Source organism: Alosa sapidissima, chromosome 1, assembly GCF_018492685.1.
Source record: "Alosa sapidissima isolate fAloSap1 chromosome 1, fAloSap1.pri, whole genome shotgun sequence".
Classification (NCBI taxonomy): Eukaryota; Metazoa; Chordata; class Actinopteri; order Clupeiformes; family Clupeidae; genus Alosa; species Alosa sapidissima.
The window spans coordinates 41,433,554-41,454,564 of NC_055957.1; the positions used below are offsets into that span (position 1 = coordinate 41,433,554).

The window sequence follows — 21,011 nt, forward strand, 5'->3', positions numbered from 1 at the left end:
ATATATCTCTTAAAAAATGACAATATGTTTCTGTTTAAACTTTGGAATAAGTTTTACTCAGTGGATGATATAAACCACAACAAAACAAATCAACGGGATGTTTTGAGCACATGTTATAAACATATAAACAACAACAAAAAATCAACGTGATGGTTTGATCGCGTATTATTGCCCTCAGCTCACACTGCTCCATGTAGGTAGAATGCCAGGAACTTCTTGAACGTGTCAGGGTGGTACCCAGCCAGGCCAGCAGGCACCTTAAGAAAGACAGGAAGATGCATTACAAAAATTGTGGTTGCCATTTTCAGCACTGTCTCTGATTTCACATTCTCATGGATTATTATAAAACCTCTATAGCCACTGACTGCAGCCGATGTCCCTGTGCCAATTTCAGTGCAATGTGCATTGGAAGCAGCCAAGGCTACATGATGTTTTCTGAGATGTGAATGGTATGGTAGATCAATGTGTCAAAGACTAGTTCTACCTTTATAGTAGTTAACAAAGCACACCAAGAGCTGGACAAACCAGGTCCTCGGTCATTACACAAGAGGGGCATACTAGAAACACAGTTACTGGCTTACCAAGGTAACTTCAGGAGTAACCACTGATCTCCGATTAACACGTCTCTTTAGACACAATAGCTGCACAGTGCAGTGTTCTTTTAGAGATCAGTGATTACTCCCTGGGTGATGCCTTCTACTTACCCGGGTTAGCCATTTACCTCACTTCATAGTGCAGCCATTATGTTGTTGTTTGCATAGCATCTTAATATCCACTTTGTCTAAACTTCTAAATGGACAAACTTGCAACGGGACATCTGTGATGGCTGGATATAGCAGCCCATGCCATATAGAGGTTTTCGGTAGCATGGCACTTGACTCCTTACCTGTACAACCTTCTTTTTGATGAGTGGCCGGACCTTAGCAAAGTCATAGAGTGGCTGCTCCTCCATCCACACCAAGTTCTTTACTCCATTGTCGGTGGTCAGATCTGTGGTGTTCAACTGGAACACCACGAACTGGAAGAGACGGCCGTTGGTGGCGACACTCTGCAGCACCACTGGCTTCTCCAGGACCTGTGGTTCTGGCTGTAAACGGAAAACATCAAGAACATCACTCTCCTAAGTCTCATCCAAGCCAGCGTGCTGTCACCACAGCCTATTGATACTCTGTTGAGTACCAACACAGGCAGCTCAAATTTGTCAGATGTTGATCAACGGCCAGTTATAAGGCCAACACTGTAATTAGACACCCCCGTCTGGCCAGAGTACTAAAACAAAAACAAACAGATCAGTGCAGTGTGTCCACAAAAACTGGATACCTTACCCCGTACAGGGCTCTGGCACGAGCAAGCGCGTTTCCAAAGGCAAACATGACCATCTTCGCCCGCAGCTGCTCAAGGAAGCCGTCCTTCAGGTGAGTGAAGAAGAGCGTGTGAGCATGCGGATAAGCGTAGTCTTCTCGGAACCCTAAAGGCGAACAAGGGCACACCAAGCAAACTAAGCATCCATGTGGAACTCTTTAATAACAAATATCTGTGATAACAAGCCTGGTCATGAGAATTCACTTTATTTTTTAGATATCTGAAATTACAATTGAAGTGAAAAATCTGACTGACAATTTGGTCTGCCGTGAAAACACACCCTTTTTGAAATGATTTTATCGTCATGGGATAAGCAAGATGTTTACCGGTGTCTGTCTTCACGTCGTAGACATTGATGTTCTGCAGGTCGATTGTGGGCGCGATGGGGTAGAAGGTCTCCAAAACGCTGTCGGCTGTGCTTAGCACCTCCTTCTGGTCAGCCATGGCAGGCAAGGGGGACTTGCTGTTGAGCAGCATCCCATTCTTCCCTCTCACCTGGATGAGGTCCTCACCTGCCGCACACACATCGGACACAGTTATTAATGCCCACATCTCACACTGCCTTTACCAAACACATGTTATTTAAGTGAAGTGGCCACAGGGAAGAGGATATTTTAAAAAAAATTATACAAATTATAAAATTAGCAAATTCCTAACCTCTGAACAATTTCACCTCAATAAGAAGCAAGTTTCAGCATTCAATAAATGTTTTTATCCCAAGAGGCCTACAAATCATACTTGGCTTATAACAAAACTAGCATAGCATTGTTAATCATTAAAGTCCAAGAGAAGCCATCCACAGCCTAGTGAGACATAACCAATCCCAGATTGGCTTAGACAGCTAAACAGGGCCTACCTCTGTGCCACGAGGCTGCCAGGCTATAGTCCCGAGACAGCAGCCTCTCTCCCAAAGCAGGGTGTTTGAATTGCTGAAGGCCGCACAGGTGCAGCAGGCTGTTTAGGAGTGTGGGACTATGGACACAAGACAACACAGTCTAAATCAATCCACCAAGTCAGAGCAGCTAAACAAACTCTATAAATTATAATGTTACAACAAAACAAAAACAGAAAACACAGAAAAAAGGGTCTCTTTTAGTCTTGGAGGTAAAAAAGGGGGAAAGCCTGTCACAGTCAGCTTAACTACATTTTCATTAGCCTATAACGGTTAAATTGCCTTGAGTGCATCTGTTAAATTGGATCTGGCTCAAAAGGAATCAAGATTGAAGCTGCTTCCAAGGTTCTCTGGTTGACGAAGCCAGACACCTGGTACTCTGGCAACCTAGCACAGGCCAACAGAGGCCTATTGCTGAACTGTAACCACTTAACAGGGAGCAATCGCAGATCACTTCCATTCAATTATAGCGTGGCCTTTAGACGTGCATCCCGGTGGTCGAGGCGCTGTGCTGGGAATCAAACACTAGAGGACAGCGGTGGAGAGCAGATAAAAGGCGGCTCTGTGTGGTGGAAAGGGCAGCTTTTCTGAGGGCAGATGAGAGATGTATCAAAGCCGCGGTGACTCTTGGCTCAGGCACTGTAGGGCTCCCTGGGGCCAGATTAATTAATAAGGGCTTTACTGAGATGATGAAGCCCACCCCCTCCACCTGCCCCCCAGCAGGCAGGATGGCTGTCCTGTCCATAACAACACTCATTAAAAATCCAGCATCACCAACCAGCCCCTGTCCACCCCTCCTCATATCTGTCCCACATTGTAATATTGTTACTAATGTAATTACATTTATTATAATATGGTGACTACATAGTGATACTATTCCGTTTCTTTATTTTCCTTTTTAAAAATGTAAGCTCAGGCAAAAGATTCTAACCATACACCAGCGCCACCGGAGATGGAGAGGCCAAGTCAGAACTTTTTCAAATACACATTTCCTGTTTATTGATTAGCTCATGTGTGTATTGCTGTAATGTTACACATATTGTGAAGAGAAAGGATACCTGCACACACTGCACACTTGTTTTTTTTTTTTATCAGGTATTCTACCACGTCTAATGTTTGCTCTTAAACCACAGGCCAAATCTTTTTTCTAATAGCAGGAGGAAGTGTAGTTACCCTCGCCCCCTGTAGGAGGCAGAAGGTATTTGGACTCTGATATACACTATATTGCCAAAAGTATTTACCCTGGAAATTCTTCTCATGAGAGCACAATGGAATTGTCTCTGCGAGACACTCTGGCAATGAGCAATGATGCATGTTACTTTTACCCCAATATCCCGGGGGAACCAGCTAAACTAAAAGACAGCGCTGCAACGTTGGAGGACAGTATACATTGGTCATAATGTTATTCGATTGCATCGAAGTCTGAAATCATTCAGAGTAAACATGGTCTAGTGTTATCCAATTGCGTGCAGTGAGATTTTTTAATGCATGCTTGTTGCCGCCGCTCAAGTTGGGCCATTACATTGTTCGTGGCCAGACCCTTAATCTTTCTAGATTAGCAGGGTCTGGATTTTCCAGGCTAAAAAGTATTGGGTCACCTGCCTTGATTCACATATGAATTTAAGTGACATTCCATTCTTAATCCATAGGGTTTAATATGACGTTGGTCCACCCTTTGCAGCTATAGCAGCTTCAACTCTTCTGGGAAGGCTTTCCACAAGGAGTGTATTTATGGGAATTTTTGACCATTCTTCCAGAAGCACATTGGTGAGGTTCCACACTGATGTTAAACGAGAAGGCCAGTCAAGTTCATCCATACCAAATTCTTTCGTACTTGTCTGACTGCATTGTGCCAGGTGTAAAGTTTGGTGGAGGGGGGGTTATGGTGTGGGGTTGTTTTTCAGGAGCTGGGCTTGGCCCCTTAGTTCCAGTGAAAGGAACTCTGAACGCTTCAGCATACCAAGAGATCTTGGACAATTCCATGCTCCCAACTCTGTGGGAACAGTTTGGGGATGGCCCCTTCCTGTTCCAACATGACAGTTCACCAGTGCACAAAGCAAGGTCCATAAAGACATGGATGGCAGAGTTTGGTGTGGATGAACTTGACTGGCCTGCACAAAGTCCTGACCTCAACCCTACAGAACACCTTTGGGATGAATTATAGCGGAGACTGAGAGCTAGGCCTTCTCGTCCAACATCAGTGTGTGACCTCACAAATGCGCTTCTGGAAGAATGGTCAGAAATGTCCCTTCCCAAAAGTGTTGAAGCCGTTATAGCTGCAAAGGGTGGACCAACATCATATTAAACCCTATGGATTAAGAATAGGATGTCAAGGCAGGTGACCCAATACTTTTGGCAATATAGTGTATCTGTCAACCAACCAATACGTCATTAAATCAATCAGTCAATCTCTCTCTCTCTCTCTCTCTCTCATATTCTGGGTGAGACTCCTGTATGCTAAAGCTGTATGTATGGTTATGGTTGGTGAGGGTCTGAGCAAACCCAATCAGGTTGGGAGGGGTATTAGACAGGGTTGCCCTCTCTCAGGGTTGTTATACTCTATATCAATTGAGCCTTTGCTATGTCTACTTAGACAAAGGTTGGGGGGTTTTAGGACTGGGATGTTGGAAGAGCCTGTGAAGCTCTCAGTATATGCAGATGATGTGACTATTATGGTTTGCAATAATGACGATGTGAGCTCTGTTCGTCAGGCATTGGCAGTGTTTGAGAGGGCATCTTCTGCTAAGGTAAATTGGACTAAAAGCGAAGCCTTGTGGTGTGGGAGAGAGGGGACTTTCAGGGCTGACCCCTTTTTACCAGTCAGTCCTACGGGCTTGGAAAATTTTAAGTACTCAGGGAAGAGTCATTGTACCCAGTATGTGGGTGGGAGAGGAACCCCTTTTCCACAATGCAGCCAGTGTTGGCAATGCAGTCCCCCACTTTGAGAGCTGGTTTTCTTCGGGCTGGCATCATGAAGCTTAAGGATTTAGTGCTGGCGGACTCCTGGAGTCGAGGTGGTGGGTTTTTTTGGGGCCGGGTTCTTCTCCGAAAGGCAGTTGGCGGTCTATGTACAAGTGTCCCATTCAAAAAAGAACGGGTGATCTCCAGTGGAGAATTGTACATGGTGCAATAGCTACAAACAGGCACAGAGCACACTTAGAACGAGGGGTAGGGGAAGGGTGCGTTTTCTGTGGGGAGAATAAAGCTTTGACAAATTTGTTTGTAGAATGCCCTAGGCTGAGGGGGTTGGTTGATTTAGTGAAGGAGTGGTGTGGAAGATTGGGGGAGTTTTTTGGGGGGGTTTGTTTATTTTTGGTCCCAAATATTCTGTGGCTAGGAAGGCTCATGTGGTTCTTCTGAATTTTCATTTTGGACAGGCTAAGATGGCTGTGTGGCTGTCCCGGAGGAACAGGGTGGAGGGGACAGGCTTAACAGAGCCGGTGCCTTTGTTGAAACTATCCTTGGCCACAAGGCTCTTGAGTCTTTCAATGGAACATGGGTTGAGGGTTGTCTTTGTGCACTGGATGAAGAAGGGGAATTCTTGTTTAAGTTTTGAGCCGTATAAGGGGTGACTGATAGCTAGGTTGGTCTGTCTGATAGATAGATAGATAAGACAGATAAGATAGATAGATAGATAGATACTTTATTGATCCCCAAGGGGAAATTCAAAGGACTGTCTGGTTGATTGTGATCATATCTCAGTCCTGAGCATGATCACCTGGATCTGGAACAGGACAGCACTTGATAACATTAATGTAACGTCTAGATCTTGCACTTCCACAAAGAATATCACATGTGGTCATTAGATTATCTGTGACCATTTTATAATTAAACTTACCAGAACCTCTCTCTCGGAGGTCGGGTCTCTGTGGTGTCCCAGAAACGGGCATGTTTGATAGCATTCTGTACTCGTTCATCCTGATTCTCGATCTGACATGCTGGATCATCAGCCAGTGCCATGATCTGAGCAGGTATTCCTTTGATTAGCTTGGATTTAGTCAGCCAGAGGGTCTGTTTCACACCTAAAATAAAAAGCATAACATCTGCATCTCTTTACCTACCCACATGATAATGAGCATCTATAATTAATGGCACTTGGTAACAGACACTTAGAAATTTCCATTCCACTCCATTATAGACAGAATACCAGGGCAAAATGGTTATACATCATGACAGCTATGTTTATGTCATGTCCACTTTTGTGTCAGCTATGGATGGAGCAAAAGTTAGGTAATATTGTACTGTTAGGTAATATAAGGCTGCTTGCTGATTTGATAAGAATCTGAGCAATAGGCTATAAGAACATCTAACAACATGAATCACCAATCTTCCACTACCACAATATAATCACAGACAAGCAAACACCGGGGAAATAACGTTTATTCTGATGTCAAGTTAGTCACGTTAATAGCCTATTTAATGGGAAAATAAACTATTTAAATTACCTTCCATTAGACTCGTCCTTTGATGGAACACGTAACAGGATTTATCCTTATACAGTGCCATTTCCTCAGGTTTTGGTGACTTATAATGGAAAGGGTCCTTAAAATCAGGCTTCCAAACTGGAAAAATGGGTTTTGCCAACCCAGGAACGAAATGCATTCTCTCGGCATATGAGATATTTTCAAGACCACTTATTTCTACGACTTCCCTGGGTTTCTTCCTTGGAAGAGCTTTTCCGCAGACAGATGAGCTGGTAGAAAGGAGACGATTGCCATGTCGACCCGAACGAAGCATCAACAGACATGATCCACTCTCATTTGAAACACAGAGATGTTTCAACCCAGTGGTTATCGCACTGCAACGATGCACTGGCGTCTTCAGCATTTTACATAAATTGTACTATCCTTTTCAAACAAACAAATCTTAGCTCACGTTTCTGTCACTAGACGTGACATTACCCCATCATGCGCGCAGACATTTTGGCTACGCATGCGTAGTTGTTGCTTAGCTTTTTAACCAACCAACACATGGACATTTCGACTAAAGGTGCCATCTACTGGTCATAGTTATAGTAAGGCCTAAGGAAAACAGTGGTAAGCTGATGCAAGTGAGCTTAATCCCCTAAATGCATACATTAGCATGTCATTTTATCCCATTCATCCTGTTGAGTTCATAAAATGGCAATAGAATACAAGGACAATGCATTTGAACCTTTAAAAACGTTTAGAGCAGGCTTTCCCATTGTTATAGGCCTATTTCATGTTTGGTTTTGCAGGGGACAATTCATGTGTAAATCAAATTTGATATTGAGCTCTAAAATGTGGGTTTTAATGTGTGCATTTCATTGTAAAACTATGACTAATTATGTGGCTATATCTCCCTAACAGAAAACCCTCTGTTCTGTGACTGAAGCAACTAAGCAATACAGTTTCTTGCTAAATTCACCAAACTGCTTGTGCCTTTATTTTAGCCCATGCCATGCCGACCGTGCATTTAGAGTGTGTGTGGACATTAAAACTTCATGCCATCTCTTCCAAATAGTGTCCTGACAAGTCACCTGGGTGCATTCGATACCTCTCATTAAAGTCTAGGAAAGGCGAGGACTGGCTCACCTATCCGGTTCCTCATTCAATGTGGGAATGAATTTTTCAGTGTTGTACCAGTTCTACTCTCGCCCTTGGCTTCGTTACTGGGCTGCAGACTTTGACGTAGTCTACTGCTGTCCATTGCATGTCGGCCATTGTATTTAGAGCGTGACAGACAAAAATAGAGGACAGTTTCAAAATGGCTTTAAGGATGGTCCTTCTTCATATAATGTTTGTTTTTGTTGGCAAAGCCTTCCCCAAAAGAGGTAAGTGTTTATTAATTAATTAATGTGTGATTCATTTAAATGCGAACGCCCTTTTTTAGCTTTATTTAGACAGCCTGTTGCATGAAGAGAGGACATTTTGTTGTGATGTATACATCTGTAAACATCATATCAGACAAAGAGTTACATAGAAATTCTGAAAATAAGATTTAGGAATAGTGTACAGTATTCTCTATACAAGTGATGTAATCTTGTTTCAAACATCTTTAATGATGAAATATCTACAGAAATGTAGAAAAATGTCAGACAAAAGCAGAATGTTAAAGAAATAACATAAGAATGACTGTATTTAAGTATTTCCATTTTTGTTCATGTAGGCCGCACCCACATAATGCATTACATTAGATTATATAAAGTTGCAATATTTACTTAATTTCTTCTCCTTGTGATTGAACCCAAACTTGTATGAAGCAGTCATTTTTCAGACTAACTTACAGTCTGTTGGACTGTAAACTTATGAACACCACAATTCAACACAGAGTTTATGTAATTTGTCAAACAAAACCGCAAAGAGTAGTCTCCTCTTCATGACTTATTTCAACTGAACCAAAGAAAATGTTAATAATGGGATGAAATGAACACCTAAGTCACATCGCACATCTCTCTCCTGCAGGTGTAAAATGTGGCGGTATCCTATCAGCAAGCGCAGGTAACATTTCCAGTCCCAACTTTCCTGGCTTGTACCCCTACAACATAGAATGTGTTTGGCTGATCGTGGTGTCAGAGGGCTCCTCTGTGCTTCTCACATTTCACAACTTTGAACTGGAGTACCACGCCAACTGCTCTTATGACTACATCAAAATCTACAATGGCGTCTCAGAGGATGAGGGCAACCTCCTGGGGAAGTTCTGTGGGGACGTGTCCCCTCCCCAGTTTAGTTCCTCGTGGAATGTCATGTCGATCATCTTCCACTCAGACCGCCATGTGGCTCACAGAGGATTCTCAGTGGGCTACAGGAAAGGTACATTTTAAACATCTCTCCCAGTTTTACTAAAGTGCAAAGTCAGTCTATGAACAAAGTTCTCACACATGAACTAACGATAGATTGTAGCGTGAGACAGCTTTTAGCTGACCTACCGATGTTTGAGCTTCTCGTGGTATTACATTTGCAAATAAATTTTGTGTAGTTATAAGCAAGCTTTAGTTTAGATTTTGCACTTTGGCCAACATTTAAATCAGGGCCTTGAAAGCTTGCTTTCCCTTCTTGCCCTTTACAGAGCTTGCCCCCAATTTGTGGTTGTTTTCTTCCTCTACCTTTTGTCAGATATGTGTGGCGGAGTACTGACTGGTTTATCTGGGATCATCTCAAGTCCAGGTTACCCACAGGACTATAGTAACAATGCAGACTGCTCCTGGACTGTGCATGTTTCTAACCGTAGTGTGGTTAGCTTGGTTTTCTTGGACTTCCAGCTGGAGAACAACGAGGGCTGTAACTTTGACTATGTGGCCCTTTTTGATGGCCCCACGACAAAGCACAAGCATCTGGGGAACTACTGCGGGAGTGACAGACCTCCAGACACCATCACTACCTCAAACCAACTGCTTGTTGTTTTCAAATCTGACTTCAACATCGGAGGAAGAGGATTTAAGGCATATTACTACTCAGGTAAGTTGCCAATAATTCGCTGCCTAATATTACGCTCTGCAATGTGATTGTGTGAAACTGACATGTCTTTTGTTTGTTTGTTTTTAATGAAAGCTGAATGCCAACAAATTCTAACCTCCATCAGCGGCAACTTTACCAGTCCAAACTATCCGAACATCTATCCAAACAACATAAACTGTCACTGGACTATTACCCTGTCTGCTGGATACAGAGTCAAGCTGTCCTTCCCAATCATAGAGCTGGAGGATGAAAACAGCCTGACGGGCATTTGCGATTATGACTCTGTGGCCGTGTATGACGGGAGCAGCGAGTCAGACCCTTTGCTAGGCCGCTGGTGTGGCTCTGAGCAACCTCCCTCAGTACTCTCGAAGGGCAACAAACTCTTGGTGGTCCTCACCACCGACCGAAACTATGCTTTTAAGGGTTTCTTCGCCTCCTATATAGGAGGTGAGTGTCAGCACAATTCCTGCACCTTCTAAAGGTAAGGTGCACTAGGTGCGTGTTGCATTTGAAAGTATACGCGTATTTTGTACAAATGCAAAAAAATAGAATATAAAGTTAGTTGTTGTGCACTTTATAGTTGCTTTTCATGTGTTCAAAATGGTGTTTTGAAGACAAGTGAAGATTCCCTTGTTTATTTCTTTGTCTAAGTTGTGCCCATCAACATCAGCTGCACGAGAAGTGAGTTTCAGATCCAGATCTCCCGTCTGTCTTTACCTCCTTTGGATGATGAAAGCATTTACTTGGGGAACCCTTCATGTCCTGCCCAGATCACACCAACATCTTATAAAATACTGGCTCGCTTTGACGGTATCTGTGGAACTGCTGGTCAGGTAAAATCATTCAAGATCAGTTCTCTCACCGTGTTGTTTTGTAATCACATCCAAAAACAAAACCTGAGGGTATTATTATTTAATTGTTATCAATAGAAGCTAGAAGTATAAAATACTGAATTATTCAATCTTTAATAAAGGAATACTGGTTCTAACTATCCCTTTGAAATGGGTCACCACATTTGCAGAAACGACAGAACATCACAATGTTAGTGAACAGCCTCTACATTGACCTCTCGGATGGGAAGAAGCAAAACGTGCAAGAGTATGAAGTGCAGTGTAACGCCCAGAGGAAGTTGGCTTATGTCAACATAATTTCCACTGAAGAACGAAACCGGATGAATGAACTGGCTCGGCTCGCCCTGGAGTCAATCAGCCAGGGAGATGGAGAGAGTGGAAACACCGAGCCTCATGAAACCAGTGACATCGTCTTCATCAGCATCTGTGTGATGGCTGTTATCCTGATGCTGATTGCTATTGTTTGGCTTGTGTTGCTGTGAGATGATCTGCATTTCCGTCATACAAGAGACAAACTCAAACCTCCCTACTGATCATGAGACCATAGATTCGCAGGCCTTTTTGTACTGCCAGATTATAAATGTGTTCCTTTACTCTATAGTAGTTTGTTGCTGATCAGTACTTATTTTGTCATATGGCACTACCTGAAGAGCACATGTCTTCATGGGACAGTTAAAGGAACGGACTCAGCATGCCAGAGACCCTCTCACTGAAATGTGTGACAGTCCTGAGAGATTGGATAAGTAAAGGATCAACATTTCAACTAAGTTGTTGCGTCATTCAAGTTTTAATTTTGTGGTAAAACAAGAATGATCACCTTTCATACCTTTAAAATGTCATTAAAAAGTCATAGTAAAAAAACTCATTCATTAAAAAATTAAAACGGTAAAAAAAAGTTTTTCTTGTTGACGCAAGCAGCAGTATTTCCACATATTCTTCAAAAATGTCTTCTGTTGCACTGTCATTTTTTGTGGTCTTTAACAAGGATGTTTACAGAAAGCTTACTATCCTTCACTTGAGCTCTTAAGTCAGGCTTGTGTTTCAGGGCAAAGACCAAGGCCCTCACAGTTCGTCTGTAACCACCATTAATAAGACGAACACTTTGATGGAACACTTCTCTCTCAATATTCTCCACAAGGCCATGTGATTTCTGGAAAAATAATTAAGTGAAGCTTGTTAAGTGACTTACAAGACACTTCAGAAAAATGTTGATTGATCAATGTCAGTATTTATGCAAAAAGTAAGCTATAAAACAACAATTCTGTGAACAATCAGTAATAAAACAAAAGGAGTCTAGAACGGCTCATCTTTAACATATAAAGCTCTAGTTATGTGGTCATTTGTGTGTTCCATTTTAAATCTGAATTATAATGCTTAGACTGCAAAAATCTGAACAAGGATGTAGGCTATACCTCTAATCCCATAGCTTCAGAGAGGAGCCGTCTTGCATTGTCCCGCAGCTCCTCGGTTTGTTTATCGCAGCGAACTTCTATAGAGGGTTTGTTTGCATTCTCCTCAACAAAAGTTCTCCATTTTTTGTAGACCTCCTTAGCCAAAGAGTTTACTTCTGGGTCTGCGTTCTTTCTCGTCTTATTCACTACATGCCCTTTCAAAACAGAAATGATTATCTCTGGTGAATTATGTGTTCATTCATTACATTACATTACATTACATTTGGCTGACGCTTTTTAACCAAAGCGACTAACAACATGGTAAACAGTAAGTTTTAGAACAATTCTCACAATTTTAGGACAGTTTAAAAAAACATTAGAGTACAGTAAGAATAAGTGCGTCGGTGAGTGCTGTTTTTAACAGTTACTTGTCAGTTTAAAACGGCTGGTGAGTGCTAGGATCAGTAAGACTTGTTGTAAGTGTTGCTATGAGAGTAGATGTTCTCTAAAGAGCTGGGTCTTCAGGAGTTTTTTGAAAGTGGAAAAGGATGTCCCTGCCCTTGTAGGAACTGGCAGTGTGTTCCACCAACGAGGAACAACAGATGAGAAAAGTTTGGATTGGCTTGAGCGTACCGGTGGTAGAGCTAGACGTCGTTCGTCAGAGGAGCGCAGCGGTCTGGAGGTAGTGTAAGTCTGTATGAGGGCATTCAAGTAGGTGGGAGCAGAACCGGAGACTACTTTGTAGGCAAGCGTTAGAGACTTGAATTTGATGCGGGCCGCCATAGGTAGCCAGTGTAGCTGGATGAGCAGCGGGGTAACATGTGCCCTTTTGGGTTGGTTGTAGACCAGGCGCGCCGCCGCGTTCTGGATCATCTGAAGTGGTTTCACTGCGCAGGCTGGGAGACCTGTCAGGAGGGCATTGCAGTAGTCGAGTCGTGAGATGACTATTGCCTGAACCAGAAGTTGGGTAGCATCTTGAGTCAAGTAAGTCCTGATTTTCCGTATGTTGTAGAGTGCAAAACGGCATGACCGGGCGACTGAGGCAACATGCAGCATTCATTCATGTATGCATATGACATGGATACATACTGTACATGTAGGCTGTAACAGTAGGCCTATGTACCAGTATGTATCATGTCTGTATGTAGGCCTATGTATGTTTGAGTGGTCTTGTGGTTAGAGATCTGGGCTTACAAGTGGAAGACCAAAAGGTAGTGAGTTCCATCAGGGGGCTTTACCATAGACCTCTCCAGAATAAGCCTCCTAACTTCCATCTAACCTTCGGTCATCAAATGTCTATGGGAAATAACATGGCGTTTTGAAAGATCGTACCTGTCAAACTCTGTAGGTGACAAAGTAGAAAAAGCTGCTTTTTCACCAGCTTTTTCTACTTCACTACCTACAGATGTTTTACCGGTATGATATTTCGAAACGCCATGTTATTTCCCATAGAAAATCGACGCCCAGAAGTTGGATGGATATGGAAGTTACGGAGGCGGGACTTATTCTGGAGAGGTCTATAGTGCCCCTGCCCTGTAGCCTGACTAGCCAGACCCACATTAAAATGTAGGGTCTGGACACTCACCGTTCGCAGTGCTCAGTCCGAGGGGCGGGATAATCAGTTGTCTTTCAAATTCCCTCTGCACGCAATAGGACAGCGGCAGCGCTATGAGTCCCATGCGTTTCCCACCAGCGGAGCTAGTTGGCTAGTTCAAACGTTTGCCAACTTAATAAAAGCTTAACTCGTGTCTCACTGTTGGCCAGCAGCAACATCCATCTTATTTGTTTTCAAGTAGCAGGGAATTCAAGCCAAACCGTTGCAACTCTGCCATCAATCATTATGTTAAGCCCACCTAACGACTCTATACATGATTTCATTGGCCTGATTAAGTTTCGATTTCTGGAGCTCACAAGCCAACGGAGAGTTGCTAGACTAGCCCTGGCAGCAAATGTAATTCGCTGCCGCTAGGGGCGCGTCTAGATTTCTAGGCTACCTGCCCTGAGCAAGGCAGGCACCTTGCCCCGAGTTGCTCCTGCAAGACACTACTTGTTGCCTAATGTTACTGCAAAGTAGCTCTGGATAAGAGCGACTGCCATACCGTCACTTCATATAATCGTTTAGCCTACATATGTTGTTTCAAGTCCAAGCAATCTCACCTATTTGTGTGGTCCTCAGTACTTCCTTAGATGGCATCTTCTTATTGAGTTCCGTCAAAGCCATTAACATGTTTTCTTTAGTTTGACCAGATAATTCAAGTATAGCTTTGTACCGTTCGATGTCTTCAATTACAACAACTCTCTGGTGGAATGAATGAATGAGACAGACAACAAGGATTAAATAAACACAACGATAACAGTAGATAAACATATTTAACGTTACAGTCAAAACAACAAAAATGTCGATTACCCGTAGAGATTCAATAGTGGTCTGGCGATAGACCTTTTCTCCATGCTTCATTGCCGACTTTTCAGGTGCTTTCCTAGGAGACCTGACAACAAATTTATCCATTGATATCTCCAGTAGCCAAGATTCCGTCTGTATAATATTAGTGTTGATGGTGTCTGAACATAGCCTAAACAAGTGGCAGAGCAACAGACGCATGCATCGACGTGTATGTTTTATAGAGTAACGTCGTATTTCCTCGCTTTTTATTATGTTAGTTAGCTACTGGCAGAGAGAATGTCCATGAGAATGTATTCTAGTTAGCTATGCTATGGGTCCCGCGCCGCCGCCTTCATATTCCAATAAGGACATGTTCGGTAGAGTCATGCATGTTGTTTTCACATGAGCATCCTGTTGTATCCTTGAGTTGAATGTTTGTGTTAGAGATGGCATGGAATTAACCACTACATGACTGGTAACAAGATGTGGTGAATACTGTAACATAATTGTTGCAATAAATAAAATAGCACAAGTTTATGTAGATGTTGCATTGCCTGAAAGGGGGAAACAAGCTCGCGTGCGAACACGCCAAATAGGGTGCCATATCTCGCGAGACCCAGCAAACAAAAGTGTATCGCTCAAGGAAGTGTGAATCTATCGTAGTAGTTAGCTGTTTTGCTACAAAAATGGAAGCGATAGGTCCCTACAGAATAATGTTGGGGCTGCTTTTAACTTGCAGTTGCACACTGGCAGCGACCGCATCGTCCGATGCATTCGACGGAGTTTTGGGAAACACCGCCTCTTGCCACAAAACATGTCAGATGACCTATAGTTTGCATACTTATCCACGGGTATGTATGTATCATCAACAATGCTAACGGCTAGCTGGTCAGCTACAATAACCATCAGTCTATTCTACCACCTAGGTTCTATAACCGTTTGCTGTGGTTGTCATAATTTCCTCACGATTTGCTAAAATCGACTGAATGGACAATGTTATCCCTGATTATTGTGTTGCGTTGTATATTGTTATTTTGCTGCTTCACATGTCATGTTGAATCTCCCTTAGTTGCTAATAGTGCTAATAACATATAAACAGGAAGGATAATGACGACAATGGTGGTGTCGAGCCGAGAAGGGCAGCAGTCTCCACATTTTATCTTCCTGTTGCTGACAGCCATTAAAACGCGATTGTATTCTTGCATGGAAAGTGCAGCTGTGAGTAATGCACTACTGTTTGCCTTTATTTCGCAGGAGGAGGAACTATATGCCTGCCAGAGAGGTTGTCGTCTGTTTTCCATTTGTCAGTTTGTCGGAGACACTGAAGACCTCAATCAAACTAAATCAGAGTGCGAATCTGGTGAGACCATGCCTTGTACCTTTTGCTCTTTCCATGTTACATACGTCCCATGTATTACTGTAGTGCCTGGTGTTTTGGGACTGTTACATGAGAATTAATTGTTTGTTTTTCTAATCTTCATAGCTTGTCATGAGGCATATTCCCAGGCTGATGAACAGTATGCCTGTAATCTCGGATGTCAGAGCCAACTTCCTTTTGCTAAGATAAGGCAAGAACAGGTGAGTTCCTAACTCCTGCGCCTGAGTGTTAGTGGAAGAATGTAAAAGCATGCCATAGTCCATGTTAATGATTTTGTGGTCAGTATGACATTCACTGAATTTTTACACGATTGTCACATCTTTGACCACATAAATTGCTTGCTTTGCAGCTTTTATCCATGATGCCAAGGATCCATCTACTCTACCCACTGACTTTAGTGAGAGGATTCTGGGATGACGTTATGAGCCAGGCTCATAACTTTATCATGTCATCCTGGACATTCTACCTCCAAGCAGATGATGGAAAAGTAGTTATTTTCCAGGTAATCATCAACCTAGTATTCACTCAAATTGTGTAGGGTAAGGTTAAGGTTGTCAACCTAAAGCTGGTTCTGATACGTTGTCTTCAATTCTACAGTCTGAGCCACAAGTTCAGTTTGTCCCTCAGCTCGAGTACCAGATGGAGGAGGAGGATGTACCACAGAACTCATGTATGTTCCTCTTATAAATATGTTTAATATGGATGGATAGCCTTAAATGTTAGTCTATATGGTATTTTAAATGCAACATATTTTCATTGTCGCAGACCAAGGATTGAGTAACCCTGTTTACAAAGACTACCATCGCAGCTACATTCAGGAGAGAGACAGAGATATGTTTGTGGACCGAGGCAACAGTGAGGATCAGTCTAGCCTGTTTGGCTGCCTGTCAAGGTTGGTTCACGGTGACATTTGAAGTGCACATAGTGGATTTTTTTTTTTCCCTCACGAAAAATTAGGAAATGTAAATGGCCACAGTGTTTAAATCACTTCCTTGTTTATGTGAACTCAGCTGAGATGTCATCATTTCAGATCTTATAATGCTTGAATTTCCCCTTGGGGATCAATAAAGTATCTACCTATCTATCTATCTAATAGTTACAGATGTTGAATAAGATTCTAATTCCTTATGTTTGCTTTGAAATTATGACTTCTTTGATGGCAGGAACCCATGGCTTCCAGGCTGGATTCTGACCACCACTCTGGTTCTGTCAGTCCTGGTTCTGATTTGGATTTGCTGTGCCACAGTGGCTACTGCTGTTGACCAGTATGTCCCTGCTGAGGTATGTCCATCATCACAAAAACCTAGATGACTATTGTTGATCACATTAACAGCAAACAAAGTTTTTGTGGCGTCTAAAGTCTTAACATTTATCTGTATGAATTTAAACCTTAAAAAGTCTTAAATACATTAAGATATTATGCACTAGTTCTTAAATACATGTAGGTATGTTTCAATTGTATTAACACTACTTCTACAGTGATCATTTATATTCTTTGGTGGCATAGATTGTAGTTGTTCTGTATTATAGTTCTTTCTCTCAAAGATACCGATAGAACAATGTAGTACATCAATTTGGAACTGAGAACTGATATAAACTTTGCAGCCTGTATTTATTTGTTTTGCTAGTCATTCTCAGATTTACCTTTGTACTTTTTGCCGGTAAGGGCAACAATATCTTGTTTTGTATTGTGCACTTTTTAAGGTGTATTTTTGACTCCCCTTTTATGTCTGTAAGTCACCCAAGCTATTCACCATTGTTGTGAGCCAAACAAAAATGTAATAACAGCTTAACAGTATGATAACAGTATGATAAACGGTATATAAACAGTTTTTGTCAAAGCCCGCCATGCTGTTGTTGGTGTATATAAGGCTGATGTTTGTATGTGTTATGATGTACATAGCCGATATGTAGGTTAGTTAGCTTGCAAAGTTTTGACAAAAACTCATAACTTCTTCATTCATAGGTTTTTCGATTTGTGTTGGGTTTGAATAAAAAAAAATGTGTGTAGACAATAGTTTGAGAAACTGATTTCAGAGATTAATCAAGATTTAACTACACGTTTTTGTGTCTTTTGTTGTAGAAATTAAGCATCTATGGGGATATGGAGTTTATGAAAGACCAGAAGCTGACACCATACTCCCCATCCTCTCTAGTGATCCTCACCTCTAATGGAGAAGAGATGGAGGCGGGACCCCTGCCATCCAAAGTCAACCTCAATCAGTCCAATATCTAGGAAAGGCAGCTTCATTTTCTGACAAATATTTGATAGGGTGGTATTTTAAAGAAAAGCAAAAATGAGTCCTATGATATTGGTCTTATTCTTAAGCAGTTTACATTTTCACTTGAAATTGCATTGATGGATTCTAGCACATTTTCTATGACTTTCTCCTAAGCATTTGAACTGCTCTAAGCAAAGGTACGGGGAGGATAATTGTATCTGTGTATTGGCATGATTGAAGCATTACACTGTCAATGATCCCTGTTTCACTACGTTTTTTAAATCGCTTTACTTCTTTTTCGGAGGGGGGGGGTCTGAAAGATCCATTTAGAAACTGTTTTTTTCCCTGGATTAATATTGGTGTGTTAACTACGGTTTCGGTCCAAGAGGTGTTGTAGTTAATAGTGAGTTCCATATGGATTAACTCATGCTAAACCCATTCCCTGGTCTTAGGTGGTGTGTCTGGGATGACACGGGGTATATTGAGCTTCATGAGGAAATGTATAAACAGTAGCTAGCCCACCGTGTGATTACTGTTACACATAAGAATGGATGTTTGTAATTAAACTATGTGTCTCCCAAATAAAATTCTTTAAAATAGCTGGTGTGCTGGTACTAATTTGCCTGTAATCTTCCTAACAGTTGTCCTTGTTATGTCAAGGGACATGCTGTCATATCAAGGGCTTGCTGATGTATAAGAAGACATTCTTTGTTTACTTTTCTCTGTGGGTATGTCTAAGACAGCAAGACTATGATGTATCGAGTCTACAAGGTGGTTACTAGGTGACTGTCTGCAATCACAACATAGACTTCCATATTGATAACAGAACAGATACTCCTTAGTCATGAAGGGAGACTAACAACCTCTGAAAGATGAAATCCAGTCGAACTTATCCGCAGGTGAGATACTGACATGATACATCATATCCTCTTTGATAATGTTGATAGTGTAACTATTGAGCAACACTTTTGAACGTGAATGGATGCAGCATTCACTTCTGTCTCATCTCCAGAGGCGTGAAGCTCACCGGTCAGTTAGACCCACTGAAGCACTTGAGGAAGGTAAGATCTCTCCAGTCAGACCTATGCACTTAATTTGTATGTAATGAATTCAGTAAAAACACCAGTCCCCAAAAATACATTCATATGTAGGACTCATTGAAGACATGCACATTATCCTAACACTATATCCTTTTCTTTTTCTTTTTAATATGTTCTTTTTACAACATTTATTTTAATTTAATTTATTTTTATTTGACCTCCTATTCATTCAGTCTTATTTCCCCCCTCGATCTATTTTATTATTTAATTAATTACTATTATTCTTTTTTCTTTTATTTTTAAGCACATTGAGTGACTGGGGCGGGACAAAAATGACCAAAGGAATTAGAAAACTAGCACAGGACATCATGCTTCAGCTAACATTGTTTTTGGATTCTGTCCAGACTGCTGTGGGGAGTGCTGCAGCTGTAGTTGTTGCAGCAGGAGAGCTGTCTGTGTGTCCACCCTGGTGCTGACTGGCCTAGCGCTGACCGCCACAGGTGTCGCTGTTGCCTTGTTCTTTGGCATCCCCAAACAACCTCCTGGTGAGACACATAAGAGATCTGATTCATGTGCTATCACTGTATTACAAAGTACACAGAAAAGGTCAGGCACTGAAATAACAGTTAAATATAACGGCCCATTTATTTATTTGATTAAACAGATCATTCGGTTATATATTCGACTTAATCTTGGCACAAATCAGATGCCATGTTGGCTTAGAAATTAGTTTGTCTTGTAAAACTTAATTTAGTCTCTGTTTCAAGAATACCAAAAAGTGTTGCAACATATGAATGATGGAGGGTCTATGAACTGATTTATACTGATAAATCTGTAAAACTGATAAATAGAAATTATTTTCCTTGATAAGACCTTCATTAGTATAACATTTGGTGCTTATTTTCACTCTCTCTCTCTCTCTCACACACACACACACACACACACACACACACACAAACATTTCCATCCCCAAAGTAAAAAAAAAAAAAATGTTCCTTCGTAGAGTTAGGTCATGACAAGAGAGAGACAGAGAGATTTGGGTGAATGTCGATGGAATGTGAGTGAATCAGTGTGTCTGTGTGCATATTTTTTCACACGTCCTTGGGGCTCTGAGATACTGCTATGCTCCAGGTATTCATATCTTGTTTTGTCCTGATAATTGTTTTCAGTTAGTCGTGAGTGCAGGACCCATCAGAATGGATCAGGCTTTCTCTGTGATGACCGAGTCACCTGTCTGCCGCCCTCACTCCTTTGTGATGGGGTTCATAACTGCCCCAGTGGGGCAGATGAGAGCAGACACATGTGCAGTTACGTTCAGAACTTTTCTTCTCTAATTAGGCCATATTTCTTCAAGGCTCATGTTATCATTTTGTGCCACCAATCTGGCTTGGTTAAAAATGGCTTCTAACTGTAGTCTCAGTTGAATTGAAATAGATATAACGTATCTATGACTATCAACTAAGCGTGACACTTTGGGGAAAAACACACTCTGCACCAGATATCTGATATACTGTCCATTTCCCTTGCAGGTGATCTGCCCAACAACCTCCCAAGCAACCTTGTGTTCCGATGTGGAAACTCGCACTTCTGGATTTTTGTAGATAAAAAGTGTAACCAAATAAATGACTGTGGGGATTGCTCAGATGAGATGGGCATCTGTGAGTATAAAACCCTATATATTAAATATACTTATAGATCAGTTATATTCAGAATTCTTTTAAAGTAATTTATTATGTTGTATATTTCTAATAAAACTTATATTTCTAAGAACACTGAAATATGAACTGAAATGCGAACTGTCATACATTACACATACTTTTGTTTCTTAGATGCAGATTGCCCACCCTGTGGATCACAATGGTGGACATGCACCCCAGTAGAATTCCAATATTGCTTGTGTGTCCCTCGCTCCTTATGTAAAGATGGTAGACAGAACTGCTACGACTGGTCAGATGAGTACTTATGCTCAGGCAACTAATAACCTTCACATATGTTAATGTAACTAATAACCTTCACATATGTTACATAATGAGGTCTAGTGTGAGGTGATATTATCAAGGATCATAGTGTATAA

The 21,011-nt window shown here is 41.7% G+C and overlaps 5 protein-coding genes across 5 annotated transcripts; 3 read left to right on the plus strand and 2 right to left on the minus strand.

The window, feature by feature from the left end:
- Window positions 1-33: 33 nt before the first annotated feature.
- Window positions 34-7,174, minus strand: mrpl37 (mitochondrial ribosomal protein L37). Its single transcript, XM_042088361.1, has 7 exons — window positions 6,700-7,174; window positions 6,093-6,276; window positions 2,219-2,334; window positions 1,689-1,874; window positions 1,326-1,468; window positions 887-1,087; window positions 34-257 (listed from the first exon to the last, which is right to left on the minus strand). Exons 1-7 carry the CDS (start codon window positions 7,079-7,081, stop codon window positions 180-182), a joined length of 1,290 nt encoding a protein of 429 aa, XP_041944295.1. The 5' UTR covers window positions 7,082-7,174; the 3' UTR covers window positions 34-179.
- Window positions 7,175-7,675: 501 nt separating this feature from the next.
- On the plus strand, window positions 7,676-11,043 carry cdcp2 (CUB domain containing protein 2). The gene is made up of 6 exons (XM_042084742.1): window positions 7,676-7,695; window positions 8,654-9,027; window positions 9,331-9,672; window positions 9,766-10,119; window positions 10,324-10,505; window positions 10,694-11,043. The coding sequence occupies exons 1-6, from the start codon at window positions 7,676-7,678 to the stop codon at window positions 11,003-11,005; spliced, it is 1,584 nt and encodes a 527-aa protein (XP_041940676.1). The 3' UTR covers window positions 11,006-11,043.
- A 251-nt stretch (window positions 11,044-11,294) lies between these two features.
- Window positions 11,295-14,739, minus strand: tceanc2 (transcription elongation factor A (SII) N-terminal and central domain containing 2). Its single transcript, XM_042088538.1, has 4 exons — window positions 14,322-14,739; window positions 14,072-14,213; window positions 11,936-12,129; window positions 11,295-11,673 (listed from the first exon to the last, which is right to left on the minus strand). The coding sequence occupies exons 1-4, from the start codon at window positions 14,514-14,516 to the stop codon at window positions 11,485-11,487; spliced, it is 720 nt and encodes a 239-aa protein (XP_041944472.1). The 5' UTR covers window positions 14,517-14,739; the 3' UTR covers window positions 11,295-11,484.
- Window positions 14,740-14,939: 200 nt separating this feature from the next.
- Window positions 14,940-18,496, plus strand: tmem59 (transmembrane protein 59). Its single transcript, XM_042088476.1, has 8 exons — window positions 14,940-15,148; window positions 15,552-15,657; window positions 15,781-15,875; window positions 16,025-16,177; window positions 16,273-16,345; window positions 16,441-16,567; window positions 16,839-16,956; window positions 17,759-18,496. Exons 1-8 carry the CDS (start codon window positions 14,984-14,986, stop codon window positions 17,909-17,911), a joined length of 990 nt encoding a protein of 329 aa, XP_041944410.1. The 5' UTR covers window positions 14,940-14,983; the 3' UTR covers window positions 17,912-18,496.
- A 65-nt stretch (window positions 18,497-18,561) lies between these two features.
- LOC121706637 (low-density lipoprotein receptor class A domain-containing protein 1-like) lies at window positions 18,562-20,990 on the plus strand. Its single transcript, XM_042088548.1, has 6 exons — window positions 18,562-18,796; window positions 18,910-18,958; window positions 19,342-19,482; window positions 20,107-20,244; window positions 20,467-20,595; window positions 20,767-20,990. Exons 1-6 carry the CDS (start codon window positions 18,770-18,772, stop codon window positions 20,913-20,915), a joined length of 633 nt encoding a protein of 210 aa, XP_041944482.1. The 5' UTR covers window positions 18,562-18,769; the 3' UTR covers window positions 20,916-20,990.
- Window positions 20,991-21,011: the final 21 nt, after the last annotated feature.

What these genes read in the sequence shown, in the direction of transcription:
- mrpl37 (XM_042088361.1), bottom strand. Translation starts at nt 7,081, where the DNA reads ATGCTGAAGACGCCAGTGCATCGTTGCAGTGCGATAACCACTGGGTTG. An exon ending in CCTCCGAGAGAGAGGTTCTG is followed by an intron (nt 2,335 to 6,092) that starts GTAAGTTTAATT and finishes TTGTGTCCATAG; the next exon opens with TCCCACACTCCTAAACAGCC. An exon ending in GGCAGCCTCGTGGCACAGAG is followed by an intron (nt 1,875 to 2,218) that starts GTAGGCCCTGTT and finishes TGTGTGCGGCAG; the next exon opens with GTGAGGACCTCATCCAGGTG.
- cdcp2 (XM_042084742.1), top strand. Translation starts at nt 7,676, where the DNA reads ATGCCGACCGTGCATTTAGA. An exon ending in CTCAGTGGGCTACAGGAAAG is followed by an intron (nt 9,028 to 9,330) that starts GTACATTTTAAA and finishes ACCTTTTGTCAG; the next exon opens with ATATGTGTGGCGGAGTACTG. An exon ending in TCTGTGGAACTGCTGGTCAG is followed by an intron (nt 10,506 to 10,693) that starts GTAAAATCATTC and finishes CCACATTTGCAG; the next exon opens with AAACGACAGAACATCACAAT.
- tceanc2 (XM_042088538.1), bottom strand. Translation starts at nt 14,516, where the DNA reads ATGCGTCTGTTGCTCTGCCACTTGTTTAGGCTATGTTCAGACACCATC. An exon ending in CCACTATTGAATCTCTACGG is followed by an intron (nt 14,214 to 14,321) that starts GTAATCGACATT and finishes TCATTCCACCAG; the next exon opens with AGAGTTGTTGTAATTGAAGA. An exon ending in CTGAAGCTATGGGATTAGAG is followed by an intron (nt 11,674 to 11,935) that starts GTATAGCCTACA and finishes TTATTTTTCCAG; the next exon opens with AAATCACATGGCCTTGTGGA.
- tmem59 (XM_042088476.1), top strand. Translation starts at nt 14,984, where the DNA reads ATGGAAGCGATAGGTCCCTACAGAATAATGTTGGGGCTGCTTTTAACT. An exon ending in CTAAGATAAGGCAAGAACAG is followed by an intron (nt 15,876 to 16,024) that starts GTGAGTTCCTAA and finishes CTTGCTTTGCAG; the next exon opens with CTTTTATCCATGATGCCAAG. An exon ending in CTGTTTGGCTGCCTGTCAAG is followed by an intron (nt 16,568 to 16,838) that starts GTTGGTTCACGG and finishes CTTTGATGGCAG; the next exon opens with GAACCCATGGCTTCCAGGCT.
- LOC121706637 (XM_042088548.1), top strand. Translation starts at nt 18,770, where the DNA reads ATGAAATCCAGTCGAACTTATCCGCAG. An exon ending in CACTGAAGCACTTGAGGAAG is followed by an intron (nt 18,959 to 19,341) that starts GTAAGATCTCTC and finishes GATTCTGTCCAG; the next exon opens with ACTGCTGTGGGGAGTGCTGC. An exon ending in CTCAGATGAGATGGGCATCT is followed by an intron (nt 20,596 to 20,766) that starts GTGAGTATAAAA and finishes TTTGTTTCTTAG; the next exon opens with ATGCAGATTGCCCACCCTGT.